We start from the raw sequence: 15,882 nt of genomic DNA on the forward strand, positions 1-15,882 counted from the left end.
TGTCTGACGATGCCCCGAGAACAGTCTCTTGCCCTGGGGTCTTCTTGGGCCATGGGGCCAGGGCTGCAGCAAGGTTAGCATGGACGTGAATAGAGGCATCCCCCCTCCACTACCCTCTGCTAGGCTACTACCTCCAACCTCCACTCTGCAGCGTTCCCAAAAAATATTGTCCTAAGGTGTACACCCCGTGCACCTTAGGACGGTTTTGCTTCCCAAATGCACAGCGGCGTAGGTGAAGCAGGAGCAGTGGCACCGAGGCCCAGGTGTGTGATGTGACAGCTGGCTTTTACTGCCTAGCTAGGGGCGACGAGGCCCATGCCCCTTGCCTGCATTAAGCGCCCCTGGCACAGATAGCTCTGCTGCCTGTAGTCTGGGTAACGTGACTAGACCGCGCGCCACCCAAGGCCGGGCTTACCTGTCCTCTTGTGAGGGTGCCCCCTGCCCCTCACATCCCTTCTGCAGGGAGCCTGCTGCGGATCGCGGAGGGGCTGTGCCCACTTCACCTTGGCACAAACCTAGGGCAACAGGCGGGCGCACGCATCGTTTGAAACGGAAACCACATCCCCGGGCTGCATCCTGTTTTCCCGGAGAAACTGCAACTTGGGCGCTTCGCCAACCCAGGAGTCCAGCCAGGAAAGGCCAATCAGCGACTTGCGGAGTCTGCCCCCGGCTAGCACAGAGGCCTCGGGCAGTAATTGTACAGGTTCCCTCCCTGCTGCTGTCTGCGACTCGCACGTTTCAGAGTATGAAAATGGAACTGCTTGGCCTGGCTTAAGAGGGCTTTAGCTCTTTGACAGTACAAGGCAGCACAACATCTTCTTTAAATAATTGTAACAGCATGAAATATAAGATACAGAATATGTCGGTGGCATTGGGGATGCATTTTCTGTCTGCCTGCAAGTCATCACTCAGTGGGTGTTCTATGCGTCTTCGGAGAAGCTCTGCCTAGCGCCTCGAGGCTGCTCGCCGTCTTGTTCACTTAATGAATGGAAAACTCAGTAATTTGGGTTGGAAACAGAGCGACCCAATATCGTGTTCCCTACCTAGTCTGTGGCTGTCTTTGGACTCACCCTACAGGTGGCTCCACCACCTCTGAAAAAAACTCTTGTTATTAGCATTACGGAATACATTTCAGTAGTTTTTCACTCTCTCCAGCTTACCCTACCGCCTACCCCCGGCTGCCGCGAATGTAGGGCGAAAGGGTAAGGACTGGGGAGAGATTACCAGTGGAGCCCAGAAAGCCACAGCGCCCCAGAAACCAACGGGAGGCTTCTAGCCGCACCCAGGAGATGGCACGCAGGTGTGTTCAGCGTACTTAACCAGAGCGTCCATAGAGAGGGCACTCATCCCAGTGGCCCTGGCCCCCTCAGCTGACGTGACAATAGGATCCAGGCTTGCGGGGCTGGGGAGGGCAGGAGGTCTCTCTTTAGATATCAAGACGGGGTATACATGGAGAAAAACACAGACGCCCAAGACCTTGCTCTGCCGGCCGGGTACTCGAGTTTCATTACTGCGCTGACACCAGGGCTCCGGCCTAGAGCCCTGTCGCCATGAGATGGTTCCCCTCAGCAAGCTCCCCCACTTCTGTGCAGCGAGGAGGGGAGCTGCACCCCGGCAGCCCTCTGGCACAACGAGCAGTCACCCCTTTCCAGCCATGCTGTTCACCTAGACTCCCCCCACCAGACATCCTGGACAGGACCGCGCAGCGCTCTGGGGTCAAGTCCATATCAGCACTTTCAGCCCTTAATTTGTAAATAAAAACGTGCCGGTACCCAGAGCCCTCCTCATCAACATGCGGCTGCTGCAATTAAATGTGCGCGCACAGAATGCGGAGGCCGCGTAATCCTGAAGCCATCTCGGGCCTCTTCAATCCATTTACAGACACTCCTTGCCCTTCCAGTCACTCTAGCAGCTTTCTGCTTTCTCTCTTTGTGACGCTTTTCCGTCTTTCTTTTCCTCCGTCTTTTCCATGTGCGTCTTTTGCTCGCAGCAAATGCTTGACGCAGACGAATAAGCGCCGGCCTCAAAAAAAGCACCGGAAACAAGCACACATTAAGCACCGAGCACTGTACTACACAAGGACATAAGGAGATACAGTAGGAACCTTTTATGTTCAACTCTAGGCCTGGGTTCAAAACTCTGCGTCGCTTACTTACTTGGTGCTAAACCAAGCACTCGGTCCGTGCTCGGATTGACATTAAGGGCTCTTTAAAAAAAATACAATATCTTTAACACCTAAATATAATCAAGCGATGAATCCTCAGTACTGTTCTATAGTTTGCCCTTCGGGAGACAGAGCAAGCAGTCTTACCTGACCCAGCTCAGCGCCGTCCATCGTATCCTGGGAGAGCTGGTCCTCTCTGCAGTGACCTAAAGATGGCGACAGACTTGGTCCCTCCGCCTCCAGCGCAGGGTGGTCACAACTTGTAGTCTTCTACAGCGACATCCACCGGGGCACTGGACCACCACTGCCCCACCTGCACTGTGTCCGCTGCACACGTCACTGCTGGTGAGTGCTCTGCTAGAAGTGTGCTGTCACTGCTGCCACGAGACCGTCACTGCTACAGCGAGACTCTCACTGCTACCACGAGACCGTCACTGCTACAGCGAGACTGTCACTGCTACCACGAGACTGTCACTGCTACACCTGTTGTCACTGCTGCCCTGAGACCGTCACTGCTACAGCGAGACTGTCACTGCTACAGCGAGACTGTCACTGCTACCACGAGACTGTCACTGCTACAGCTAGACCGTCACTGCTACAGCGAACCCGTCACTCCTTCACCTGTTGTCACTGCTGCCCTGAGACCGTCACTGCTACAGCGAGACTGTCACTGCTACAGCGAGACTGTCACTGCTACCACGAGACTGTCACTGCTAGAGCTAGACTGTCACTGCTTCAGCTAGACTCTCACTGCTTCAGCTAGACCGTCACTGCTACAGCTAGACTGTCACAGCTGGAGTTAGACTGTCACTGCTAAACATAGACAGTCACTGCTTCAGATAGACCGTCACAACTATAGTTAGACTATCACTGCTACAGCTAGACTGTCACTGCTACAGCGAACCCGTCACTGCTAGAGTTAGACCGTCACTGCTACAGCTAGACCGTCACTGCTACAGCGAACCCGTCACTGCTTCACCTGTTGTCACTGCTGCCCCGAGACTGTCGCTGCTACAGCGAGACTGTCACTGCTACCACGAGACTGTCACTGCTACAGCTAGACCGTCACTGCTAGAGTTAGACCGTCACTGCTACAGCGAGACTGTCACTGCTACCACGAGACTGTCGCTGCTACGGCTAGACCGTCACTGCTACAGCTAGACTGTCACTGCTACAGCGAACCCGTCACTCCTTCACCTGTTGTCACTGCTGCCCCGAGACTGTCACTGCTACAGCGAGACCGTCACTGCTACAGCGAACCCGTCACTCCTTCACTTGTTGTCACTGCTACAGCGAGACTGTCACTGCTACCACGAGACTGTCACTGCTAGAGTTAGACCGTCACTGCTACAGCGAGACTGTCACTGCTAGAGTTAGACCGTCACTGCTACAGCTAGACTGTCACTGCTACCACGAGACCGTCACTGCTACAGCGAGACCGTCACTGCTACCACGAGACTGTCACTGCTAGAGTTAGACCGTCACTGCTACAGCGAGACTGTCACTGCTACCACGAGACTGTCGCTGCTACAGCTAGACCGTCACTGCTAGAGTTAGACCGTCACTGCTACAGCTAGACTGTCACTGCTACCACGAGACCGTCACTGCTACAGCGAACCCGTCACTGCTTCACCTGTTGTCACTGCTGCCCCGAGACTGTCACTGCTACAGCGAGACTGTCACTGCTACCACGAGACTGTCACTGCTACAGCTAGACCGCCACTGCTAGAGTTCGACCGTCACTGCTACAGCGAGACTGTCGCTGCTACGGCTAGACCGTCACTGCTAGAGTTAGACCGTCACTGCTACAGCTAGACCGTCACTGCTAGAGTTAGACCGTCACTGCTACAGCTAGACTGTCACTGCTACCACGAGACCGTCACTGCTACAGCGAACCCATCACTGCTTCACCTGTTGTCACTGCTGCCCTGAGACCGTCACTGCTACAGCGAGACCGTCACTGCTAGAGTTAGACCGTCACTGCTTCAGATAGACCGCCACTGCAGTAATTAGACCGCCACTGCTACAGATGACCTGTGAATGGTAAGACAGACTGCCAGTGTTAGAGTGCTATAATGAGACATTGAATTCTACATCAATAAAGTAAGTGCTACACGTAAACAAGCACTGCTACAAGTAAACAAGAGTGAACCCTACCCCTACTATGCTACTCATATCGCCTTACTGCATAGCCAGAATGACTGACACCTTCAGACAACCAGTTCTATAAACAGACAGTGGCAGCTACAAGCAGATAATCACTGCTACAACTGAAAACCACTGCTACCATTAAACAATTACTCTCACAACCAAACAGATGTAGACAGTATCTGCTACTGTGTTACTGCTACAGCAAGAACATCACCGGGGTGACCGGACGGTCCGGCACTGCTAAAGCCGAAGCATTAAAGATACCACCAGATGTACACTGCTGCAGGTAGTCAATGCCCCAAGCACAGCCTCAAGGCCGCGAGTCATCAACGCATGCACTCACTGACAGCAGCCTGCCTGCTCTGCACTCCTAGGATGTGCTGGAAGCAGGCCTCTGCTCTTCGGGACCTTCCTTTCCACCCGCGAAGTCTACGACCAGATGGCCACTGCTGCATCTAGGGCCAAGAATCCAAGCAGAGAGGCAGTGCATCACCCAGACCGCGTACCCATCAACGCATGCACTCACTGACAGCAGCCTGCCTGCTCTGCACTCCTAGGATGTGCTGGAAGCAGGCCTCTGCTCTTCGGGACCTTCCTTTCCACCTGAGAAGTCTACGACCAGATGGCCACTGCTGCATCTAGGGCCTATGACCCAAGCAGGGAGGCAGTGCATCAACCAGACCGCTTGTGCATCAGTGCAAGCACGCCTCCTCTGCCCTCCGCCCCCAGGACTTCAGAGGGCCTGCGTGCCTCTCTTTCCTTCTGCAGACCCTAGGACCTGATGGTCACAGCTACACCTAGAGAGAGTCCAGGGTCCAAACAGAGGGTCCCAGCAGAAGGTCACTGCATCGCCCAGATTCCCTCTACGTCATTGACTGCACCAGTCCTGTAAGCAAACCTGCACTTCCCTCTTGCAGAGTGGACAACCAGATAGTCACAGCTAGGACCCAGCAGAGAGCCAGTGCATCGCCCAGACTCCCTCTGCATCAGTGACTGCACCAGCCTGGAAGCACGCCTGCTCTGCCCTCCCAGAGCTTCCTGGAAGCCTGCGCACCTCCCTTTCCGCCTGCAGAGTGGACGACCAGATAGTCACAGCTAGGACCCAGCAGAGAGCCAGTGCATTGCCCGGACTCCCTCTGCATCAGTGACTGCACCAGCCTGGAAGCACGCCTGTTGTACCCTCCCAGGGCTTCCTGGAGGCCTGCGCACCTCCCTTTCCGCCTGCAGAGTGGATGACCAGATAGTCACAGCTAGGACCCAGCAACGAGTTAGTGCATCGCCCAGACTCCCTCTGCATCAGGCACTGCACCAGCCTGGAAGCACGCCTGCTCTACCCTCCCAGGACTTCCTGGAGGCCTGCGCACCTCCTTCCGCCTGCAGAGTGGATGACCAGATAGTCACAGCTAGGACCCAGCAACGAGTTAGTGCATCGCCCAGACTCCCTCTGCATCAGGCACTGCACCAGCCTGGAAGCACGCCTGCTCTACCCTCCCAGGACTTCCTGGAGGCCTGCGCACCTCCTTCCGCCTGCAGATTGGACGACCAGATAGTCACAGCTAGGACCCAGCAGAGAGCCAGTGCATCGCCCAGACTCCCTCTGCATCAGTGACTGCACCAGCCTGGAAGCACGCCTGCTCTGCCCTCCCAGAGCTTCCTGGAGGCCTGCGCACCTCCTTCCGTCTGCAGAGTGGACGACCAGATAGTCCCAGCTAGGACCCAGCAACGAGTTAGTGCATCGTCCAGACTCCCTCTGCATCAGTGACTGCACCAGCCTGGAAGCACGCCTGCTCTACCCTCCCAGGGCTTCCTGGAGGCCTGCACACCTCCCTTTCCGCCTGCAGAGTGGACGACCAGATAGTCACAGCTAGGACCCAGCAACGAGTTAGTGCATCGCCCAGACTCCCGCTGCATCAGTGACTGCACCAGCCTGGAAGCACGCCTGCTCTACCCTCCCAGGGCTTCCTGGAGGCCTGCGCACCTCCCTTTCCGCCTGCAGAGTGGACGACCAGATAGTCACAGCTAGGACCCAGCAGAGAGCCAGTGCATTGCCCGGACTCCCTCTGCATCAGTGACTGCACCAGCCTGGAAGCACGCCTGCTCTACCCTCCCAGGGCTTCCTGGAGGCCTGCGCACCTCCCTTTCCGCCTGCAGAGTGGATGACCAGATAGTCACAGCTAGCACCCAGCAACGAGTTAGTGCATCGCCCAGACTCCCTCTGCATCAGGCACTGCACCAGCCTGGAAGCACGCCTGCTCTACCCTCCCAGGGCTTCCTGGAGGCCTGCGCACCTCCCTTTCCGCCTGCAGAGTGGATGACCAGATAGTCACAGCTAGCACCCAGCAACGAGTTAGTGCATCGCCCAGACTCCCTCTGCATCAGGCACTGCACCAGCCTGGAAGCACGCCTGCACTACCCTCCCAGGGCTTCCTGGAGGCCTGCGCACCTCCTTCCGTCTGCAGAGCCTGGAGAAGCTTCCTGTGTCTGCGGAAACATGCTGCTGCGCGAGGCCTCTCCCTGTTCCTGTCGCGCGCACACTCCTTCCATGTACTTTCATAGTCCCTTGGAGCCTGAGAGGTCACACAGCCCTAGGCGCTCGCCCAGCCGTAGACATAAGGGGGAGGTCACTATTTTTTGGGGTACAGTGCCGAGTCCGAGGGCTGTAAAGTGGTTTTCGAATACCTTCCACAAGCTGGCCGGACGGAGGCCACCTCGAATACCTTCACAGCACCGTAAAACCACACAGGGCGCCCCAGCTCATTATCGCCAGATGGTTTCAATTTCCAGCCAAGTAGGTTTGGCAAAATAATTCCAGTTCTGAGCACCTAAAGCACCGTGCAACGCCCCCTCCCCCACCGGATTTCAGAACACACAACCAGTGCTTCCTTTATAAAAGAATCAGTGCTGAGGCCCAAAGTTGTGCTCAAAAGCTACTAAGTGAATTTTGGGGCGCTGGTTACCGAGGCTTCCTAGTGTTACTTCGCCTTCATGTCTAGTTTGTGCACCACCATCCGCTCTCTCTCCTTTTATCTCACTCTTTCAGGATCTTTTTCATCCCTGCTTTCTTTCTTGTTGCTGTCTATCACTCATTTTCACCCCTTTCTTACAACTTTTGTGTTTCTCTCATTACTGCTCTGGGTCAAAGTCTAATGCGGAAAAACAAGGGCAGGTCCTTAAAAATGGGAGCCGGTGGGCCCCACTGACATACAACTGGGTGTAGTCGCGGATACACGTAATACCACGCTGCTGAGGATTCATTGTCATGCCACACCTCCAGTTAACGTTTTCAGTCGATGCGTGGACGAGGTTGCGGTACTCACGTGAAACTGTACGTATTTGTTATGTGTGCATTTCTTTATTTTCTTGTGGGCTGCCAGTGGCGTAACGCAATGATGGCGCCCCACTGAAGGACGTGAAGAGGAGACCCTCAGTCTCCATACCTCACAGATTTTCATTGGCCTTCCTGGTTGCTGTCCTCCTTTTAATCATCGACAAGTAAGTCTTCAGCTTCTAAATGCTCACTTCAGTGAAGGACCAGATGAAAGGGAGCTGCACTACCCAGCGGGGAGAAAAGTTGACCCAACACCCAGGAAGACCGGTAGAAGGCCAGCTGCCTGAAGATTCAAGAGGACCTCTTTTCCATAGGAACCTGGCAGTCTAGCTGGACAGTTACCAAAGCGACTTATAGCGATTGGTCTTCTCGAACAAGTTACTTACCTTCAGTAACGTCTTACCCAGTGGTGGAGACATATTCTAGTTGCAGATTCCTTACCTTAGAATTTCCCGTAGGTGTCAGTCTGAATCCGAAGATTTTTCTCAAGCCGCACCCCTGTGTGCAGTTAGGTGGCATCAGTCGGCTCCGCATTAATCGTCGGTGTCATGAGCACAGGATTTGATGTCATGGGACCTAGAAATCAGTTCTCGGAGTGGTGAGGATGGGTGTGTGGGTAAGGAATCTGCAACTAGAATATGTCTCTACTAGATAAGGCGTTACAGAATGTAAGTAACTTGTTCATCTGATAGAGACTTCTAGTTGCAGATTCTTTACCTTAGAATAGATACCCAAGCAATACCATCCCCGGAGGTGGGTCTGCGAACCAAGATCATACCAGGAAGTCCTGTAGGACCGAATGGGCAAAGTACCCATCCCTACAGACCTGACTGTACAGGCAGTAGTGTTTGGTAAACAAATGCAAGGATGCCCACCTTGCCGCCTGACAGATGTCCAAGACTGGAACTCTGCATGCTAAAGCCGTGGTTGCAGCTGTTGCTATGGTAGGGTGAGCGCGCAAACCCTCCAGGGGTTGCATTTTAGCCAATGCGTATCACATTTTAATGCAGAGAACAACCCATCTGGGAATGGCTCTCTTCTGCACTGCCCAACCTTTATTTGCACCCACATAACCTAGAAAGTGTTGATTGTCCACCCGGAACTCTTTGATATGATCAAGGTAGAACGCCATTGCTCTTTTTGGGTCCAGGCAGTGGAGTCTCTCCTCCTCCTGAGAAGGATGTGGGGGTGCGTAAAAGGTAGGCAAGGTGATGGACTGGCCTCCATGAAAGGGCATGACCACCTTGCAAAAAGGAAGCCCTAGTGCGAAGCACCACCTTGTCACGATAGATGGAAAGGAAGGGTTTCTTAGATGGCTGTGCCTGCAGCTCACACACCCTGCGGGCAGAAGTGATGCTACAAGGAAGGCTGTTTTTAATGTCAGAAGCCTGAGTGGACAGGTTTGAAGAATCTCAAAAGGAGCGCACACTAGAAAAGTAAGAACCAGATTCAAATCCCATTGAGGCATTATGAATGGTGATGGAGGAAACGTGGGTAAGACCCTTGAGGAATCTACTAACAATAGGAGAGTTGAACAAGGAGGGTTGGTCAGGTAATCTCAGAAAAGCAGAGAGAGCAGACTAATAACCTTTGAAGGTGCCCAAAGCAGAGCCCTGCTGGGCCAAAAAAAGAATAAACAAGAAGATCTCAGAAAGAGGGGTAGAAAGTGGGTCAACAGACTTGCCTGTACACCATGCCACAAATTTGTTCCATCTACAGGCGTATATCATTTTGGTAAAGGGATGCCTGGTTGCCAAGATAACGTTACAGACTTTGGGCGGAAGGTCAGAAGCTGTCAACTGCTACTGCTCAATCGCCACACAAGAAGACGGAGACTGGACAGGTTCAGGTGAAGAACCGTCCCCTGCTGCTGTGACAGAAGATCATCCCCAAGGGGCAGTCTGAGAACTCTGGGCAGAAGTGGAATGGGTGGAAAGGTGTACAGGAGGCCTGAGCTCCACTCGAGATGAAACGTGTTGCAGAGCAAGTGCAGCCTTGGAAGCTCCAGTGTGCAAAACAGCTGACATTGTGCAATCTCTGCGAAGGCGAACAGATCTAACCTAGGCTCTCCTCCCCGTTGAAAGAGACCTTGCACCACCTCTGGATGGAGACGCCATTCTTGATCAACTAAGCATTGACGGCTGAGTTCGTCCCACTCTGTGCTAAGAGAGCCCACCAGGTGTTGAACCACCAACAAACCGCCCTGATGTTCTAGCCATGTCCAGTGGCGCAGAGCCTCCTGACAATGGGTCCACAACCCCACCCTGCTTGTTGCAGTACCACATGGTGGTGGTGTTGTCTGTGAACATTTGCACTAATTTCCCTTTGAAAGAGGAATGCTTTCAATGCCAGCTTGATCGCCCTGAGCTCCAAAAGACTGATTTGAAGCCCGGACTCCGCTGGAGACCAGACGCCTCTGATTTCTGCCTCTCCCATGTGGCCACCCTATCCCAGAAGTGACGCATTTGTCACTACTGTCAGATCTGTTTGGGGAAGGGAGAGGGATCTGCCTCTGACCCAATCGCAGTCCAGTAGCCACCACTGTAGATCTTGTGCAGTTCCCTCTGAGATCTGGACCATGTGAGAGCGATTCCCCTGATGCTGTGCCCACTAGAACTTCAGGTCCCACTATAGAGTCAGCATATGCCATATGGCATATGCCATCTGGCATGTGTCACCAGCCGGATGCAGGAGGCCATGAGGCCCACCCAGTGCTTAATTTGTTCTTGTTGTTTCCGGTGCTGAGCACCAGCACTTATTTTTGAGGGCTGGGGCTTATTCTTCAGCCTCAAGCATTTGCTGCGAGCAAAAGACACATATGGGAAAGACGGAGGAAGGGAAAAACGAAAAAGCGTCACAAAGGGAGAAAATAGAAAGCTGCCAGAGTGAGCTGAAGGGGAAGGGAGTGTCTTTATATGGATTGAAGAGGCCCGAGAGGGCTTCAGCTTTATGCCGCCTCAGTATTCCGTGTTCGCACATTTAAATACAGCAGCTGTGTGTTTAAGAGGAGAGCTTTGGGCACCGGCACCCTTTTATTTACAAATTAAGCGCTGGGCCCAGCAGCCTTAGAGTCATTCTCACCAAAATCCAGGTTAGAGGCTGAAACATTGGTATCATAGCCTGAATATCCTGGACTCGCCACTCAGGAGGGTAGGCCCGAAACTGGACTGTGTCCAGAACTGCTCCGATGAAGGGGAGCGTCTGAGAGGAAGTCAGGTGTGACTTTAGCAGATTTATAGTGAACCACAGCGAATGCATGAGATCTTCTGGGGTCTGAAGGTGGGAGACGACAGCCTGGGGCGAGCTTGCCTTCAACAGCCAGTTGTCACGGAAGGGGGAAGACTGAAACCCCTAACCGGCGCAGATGAGCTGCAACCACCACCATCCCTTTGGTGAACACCAGAGAGGTGCTGATAAGGCCAAAGGGGATCGCAGCGAACTGAAAGTGCTCGTGGCCCACCGTGAACCGCAAATAGTGCCTGAGGGCTGGGAGGATGGAAATATGGAAATGGCGTCCTTCAAGTCCAACTCTACCATCCAGTCTCCTGGGTCCAGGGCAGATAAAACCTGAGCCAGAGTGATCACATTGAACTTCTCCTTTCTGAGGAAGAGATTGAGGGACCACGGGTCTAGGAAAGGGTGGAGTTCCTTGTCCTTTTTGGGCACCAGAAAGTAGCGGGAATAACAACCACGACCTACTTCTGGCTCAGGGACGCTCTCTATGGCTCTCTTGACCAAGAGAGCCATAACCTCCTTGCAGAGAAGTGCCAAGTGATCCTCCATCATCCGATCTTACGATGGTGGCATGGATGGAAGAGTAGTCTCAAATGGGAGGGAGTAGCCCCCTCGGACTATGTGCAAAACCCATCTGTCTGACGTGATGGATTACCAGCAAGGCAGGAGATAGTGAATCCTCCCTCCGACTGGTCCCTGATGGGGAGGCATCAGACTAGAAAGGTTTGGAGGCTGCAGCGGGGGGGACTTCGTAGACCACTGGCTCCCTGATCCAGGAGGAGGTTGGATCCCACACCCCCGCCACACAGAGGCTGGGCAGCATGTGTGACACAGTGGATGGAGGGAAATAGACGTGGTGGGACACCCCTTCCGTAGCCAAGAAAGAGGCAAAACGTAGACTGAGGGGTGGGGGGCTGCTGCGAGGCCCCAGGACCTGGCAGCAGCCTGGGACTCCTTAAAGCAATCGAACACTGAGTCTGCTTTGTATCCAAATAGATGGGTGCCATCAAAGGGCACGATTGTAAGAGTAGATTGGAATCCCCCAAAAAGCCAGACATACTCAAACAAGTTTGGCACTTTAAGGCCACCATAGATGCAACCGATCTGCCTAGTGTGTCAGTCGTATCCAGCCCACATCGTATTGTGAACTTAGCTGCGTCTCTCCCATCAGCAACAGCTTAGGAGAGAATGGCCCGGACCTCATCCGGGACCTGTGGCAGCACCTGCGCAACCGTGTGTCATAAGATATGGGTGTAACGGCCCAAAAGGCATGCAGTGTTCACTGACCGCAATGCTAGTGTGGAGGAAGAAAACATCCTCTTCCTAAGCTGATCCAGCCTCTTGGATTCCCTATCCAGGGGTGAGGAAAGGAATTCACCCGGGGACCTAGAGGCTTGGCTAACCAAAATCTCAGGGGTCAGGTGTTGCGTGAGAAACACTGGGTCATTGGGAGTTGGTCTATGAGGATGGGCAATTGTCCTGTTTACAGGAGACCCTGTGCTGGGTTTGGACCAAGTCCCCAGCAGGGCATCAGTGAGGGCATCTTTAAAGAGCAAAGGGAGTCCAGAAGAGGAAGCCCTAGGCTAAAATACTTCAGTCAGGATGTAACCTCAGTCTGACTGCCACAGAAGGCAGCTCAATACAAAGGACCTCAGCCGCTCTTCATACCACCATCGAGGAGGACCCTCTCCTCTGTAGCCGCGGTTGGAGGAGAAAGCATGCCAGCATCAGTGGAATTGTCCAGAACAATAGCTTCACCCGGGTCCATACGCCAGTCCATAGGATCTTCAAGCTGGAATTCTAAAGAGTCCAGCAACCCCTCCAATCCTCACCGTACCACAACCCAAGTGAATAAGGGTCAGGATCCGACCGAGGAAGCAAGGTCCCTTTCAAAGTCGGAATTGGCATTGCGCGAAGTAGGTCCAGCTCCATGTCAGAGTCAGCAATGAGGATCAGGTCAATGCCGACCGTGGGCACAGACAGGGTCAGGAGCGTTGAAGTCACAACCATCGTTGGGGAAGATCGAGGGGGTACAACTGATGCCAGTTCAGATCCAGGAATGGGTCCATGGTTGCCCTCGGAGCCAAGGCCGAAGCCGCCAGCACAGAACCCGAGAGGGCCCCTGTTGACTCCGCGGGGCCCAAAGGCACTCCAGCAGAGTCGCACTTTGAAATATGAGGCGCATGGCCTCATAGAACTCACAGAGTTTGGCTGGGGTGGCTCCCAGAAACTCGGGGAGGTGATGAGTCAACCCAGAAGCAGGCTCCGAGGATTGAGGGCAAATATGACAGTGCTCCTTTTCCCATGTCACGTCAGCCGATGGACGGGGTGAAGTAGAAGAACGTTTGCTCTTCTTCAACGTCTTCTTGGGCCTCAACTTACCCAACTGTCCCGAAGACTTGGAGTGGGGCGACGAAGAATGGGGGCTCTGCGACCATTCTCAGGACCTTCCTCTTGACCATGATCAGGGACGATGCGGAACGGAGCGCTGGGATGCAAGTAGCTGTAAAGACCACTCCCTCTAAGCTTTTGGATTCATGGCCTGGCACTCGGAGCACAACTTTGGGTCGTGGTCACGCTCCAAACACCATAAGCACACGAGGTTTGGATCCGTCATGGACATCATCAAATGACAGGAGTCACAGGGCTTGAACCCAGTCTTCTGTAATGACATCTCAATGCACCAGGAGTGAAACACAAAAAAATATTTTAAAAAAACACCAGAAAATATCAGTCAGAAAGTGACTGGGTGTAGCTCTTCTTCAGATCTGTACTTGGCCAGCGCGGAAAGAAAAGAACTGACAGTGCACCGGGTGGCACCTATATAGGTCCCATAGCATCATATTCAGCGCGCACGATGCCGATGACGAATGCAGAGCTGACCGACGAGACCTAACGGCTTGCAGGAGTACTGCTCGAGAAAAATCTCGGGATCCAGACTGATGCCTGGGGGGAAATTCTAAGGTAAGGAATCTGCAACTGGACGTCTCTATCAGATATGGAGCTGCAGAGACGCTTTGATGTCTTTAGTGGTGCCCTCGCACCAGCTTTACTCCTGGCACCTGCAACCTGTGAGATCCTTGCGGCAACATGCATTTTTCACTTCACCTTTGACATTGGTGCTGTGTACTGTTGGCAGTAGTTGGGTATCCTGGTTCCTAAACTATCTCACCCATACTTTTTGTCAGTACACTATTTGAGAAATTGCAATTAAAAGTTGTTGGATCTTAAACTTTTTTCCTAGCTACAACTTGCCCCTGGTAAAGTCTTTGGGTGTACTGGATGCCACAGTGGTTTGGGTGATTCTCCATCAGAAACTCTTGATTGTGTCTGCAATTTTTGAGCTACAGTTACATCAAATCAGGTACACTCAGGGGAAGTCACACTGTGCGTTGACCCGGTGCTGGGGGTAATCCGATGATGTCACAATAGGTCTCAAATCAAAACCCAAGCAGACATCAGCCGATGGAACATTTTGGAATGCCTACTGGTGGCTGTTAACCAGGCAGGACTGGAGTAAAATTAATAGGTATTTTTCTTCACACATGGATGGCCCCTTCAAAAGATACTCACAGAATCTGGAGACCTCTACTTGGTCTCATAACCTACTCCTTCCCACACTAGCATCTCCTACAGCCTCTGTTAGTTTTTAGACATATATTACAGGAGTAGTCAGGCCAGAGCAGAAGAATGTTTTCTCTGTAGCGCCTAGTGCCAAAAATGTCCAACTGGAGTTTTGGCGGTTACCTAATATTTTCATGCCATGTGGAATCGCTAGGATACTTCCCTACAACCTCCTGGAATCAATCCTGTAGAGAAGGGACCACCAAAAGCTTCAGGGTGTGAATGCCCTAGGTAACAGGGAAATCCCATCAATTAATACTGTGAGAGTATACCCAGGGTTTTTCTATTACCCCAGGTGTGTATTCACAGGTTGAAGGTTTGAAAAACATAGGAGGACCATCAGCAACTATGTTAATTTAGGGCATTAACTCAGTTTTATAAATTACAAGTTTATAATCTCTGCCAGCTGCGATATAACCAACCATTCCCAGTAACCAGTCAAAATCTTTGAGTTCCCACCCTCACCAGCCTCCCTAGCGTCTCTCTCAGCCGAATTTCTATGTTGAAATCTGTGTTTTTGTAGCTTTTCATCGACAAACCCTCCTGTCTCGCCTCAGTTGTCTCCTTTTTACACTTACCTGCATTCACTTCGTCATGTTTCTCTAACTTCCTAGGCTGTATTTACCCATTTATTATGGGGTCTGAGTGACAGCTGTTTTAAAGGGGGACTGAAAAGCCACACCACCCAAGGATCAACAGCATGAACGCCAGCATGATCGACTTTGATCCCATTCCAAGTGTGGAATGGGATAAAAGTGAAGCGCTGCCCCTAGGATCCTCCATCCATGAGTGATGTTGTACACAGGATTGGGGAGGAATGGGCCGTAGGTAGCCCAGTGACCACTGCACCCAACTTTGCCTGGTTTTGATGCCAGCAGCTCCATATGATGTCCGCTCATTTCCAAACTCGCGAGGCCTCGTTGTGGTTCACATGCTTGACTACTAATGGTGTACCTGATTTTTATGCTAATTAAACAAACAAATAAAAGGACAAAAAAAAGTGTTCTTTTAGTTTAGTCAACAATCTCTTAATCCACAATTACTACAATTTCATCTGTTCTATCAGCGATGGTCACAAGGTGTTCCATGTTCAGTCCATTAATAGGTCCAAAGAGACCATTTTGTTATCTACTCCATTTATTTTTCATTCTTCTTTACAACGTATAGTAAACAAATCCACCTCCACAAATTCAGGGACTCTCAGGAAGCATTAATGAATGGACGTTGAATAGGAGACGAACAGTGCGAGTATTTCACTTGAGATAATATCACAATAAATCCCTGATGAAGTCCTGCTGAAGGGACGAAACACATTGGCTGGGCTGACAAATTATTAACAATGTGTTCTGTTTGTTTAATGTGTGGTTTTGAGCAGTAGGAT

At 52.3% G+C, this 15,882-nt stretch overlaps 1 protein-coding gene across 8 annotated transcripts in view; it reads right to left on the reverse strand.

Annotated features, from left to right (window-relative positions):
• Positions 1-6,684, reverse strand: part of USHBP1 (USH1 protein network component harmonin binding protein 1) — a 52,598-nt gene extending 45,914 nt beyond the window's left edge. For 2 of the 8 annotated variants that reach the window (XM_069216822.1, XM_069216828.1), the window contains exon 1: positions 2,312-6,684. In XM_069216822.1, coding sequence (XP_069072923.1) covers positions 2,312-2,335 — 24 coding nt within the window. In that variant the 5' untranslated portion in view covers positions 2,336-6,684. Of the gene's footprint in view, positions 1-415; positions 575-2,311 lie in introns of those variants that run through there. The other 6 variants (XM_069216824.1, XM_069216823.1, XM_069216826.1 and 3 more) reach the window with 4 other exon arrangements.
• Positions 6,685-15,882: the final 9,198 nt, after the last annotated feature.

The sequence above is a fragment of the Pleurodeles waltl genome, chromosome 12 (genome assembly GCF_031143425.1).
Source record: "Pleurodeles waltl isolate 20211129_DDA chromosome 12, aPleWal1.hap1.20221129, whole genome shotgun sequence".
NCBI lineage: Eukaryota > Metazoa > Chordata > Amphibia > Caudata > Salamandridae > Pleurodeles > Pleurodeles waltl.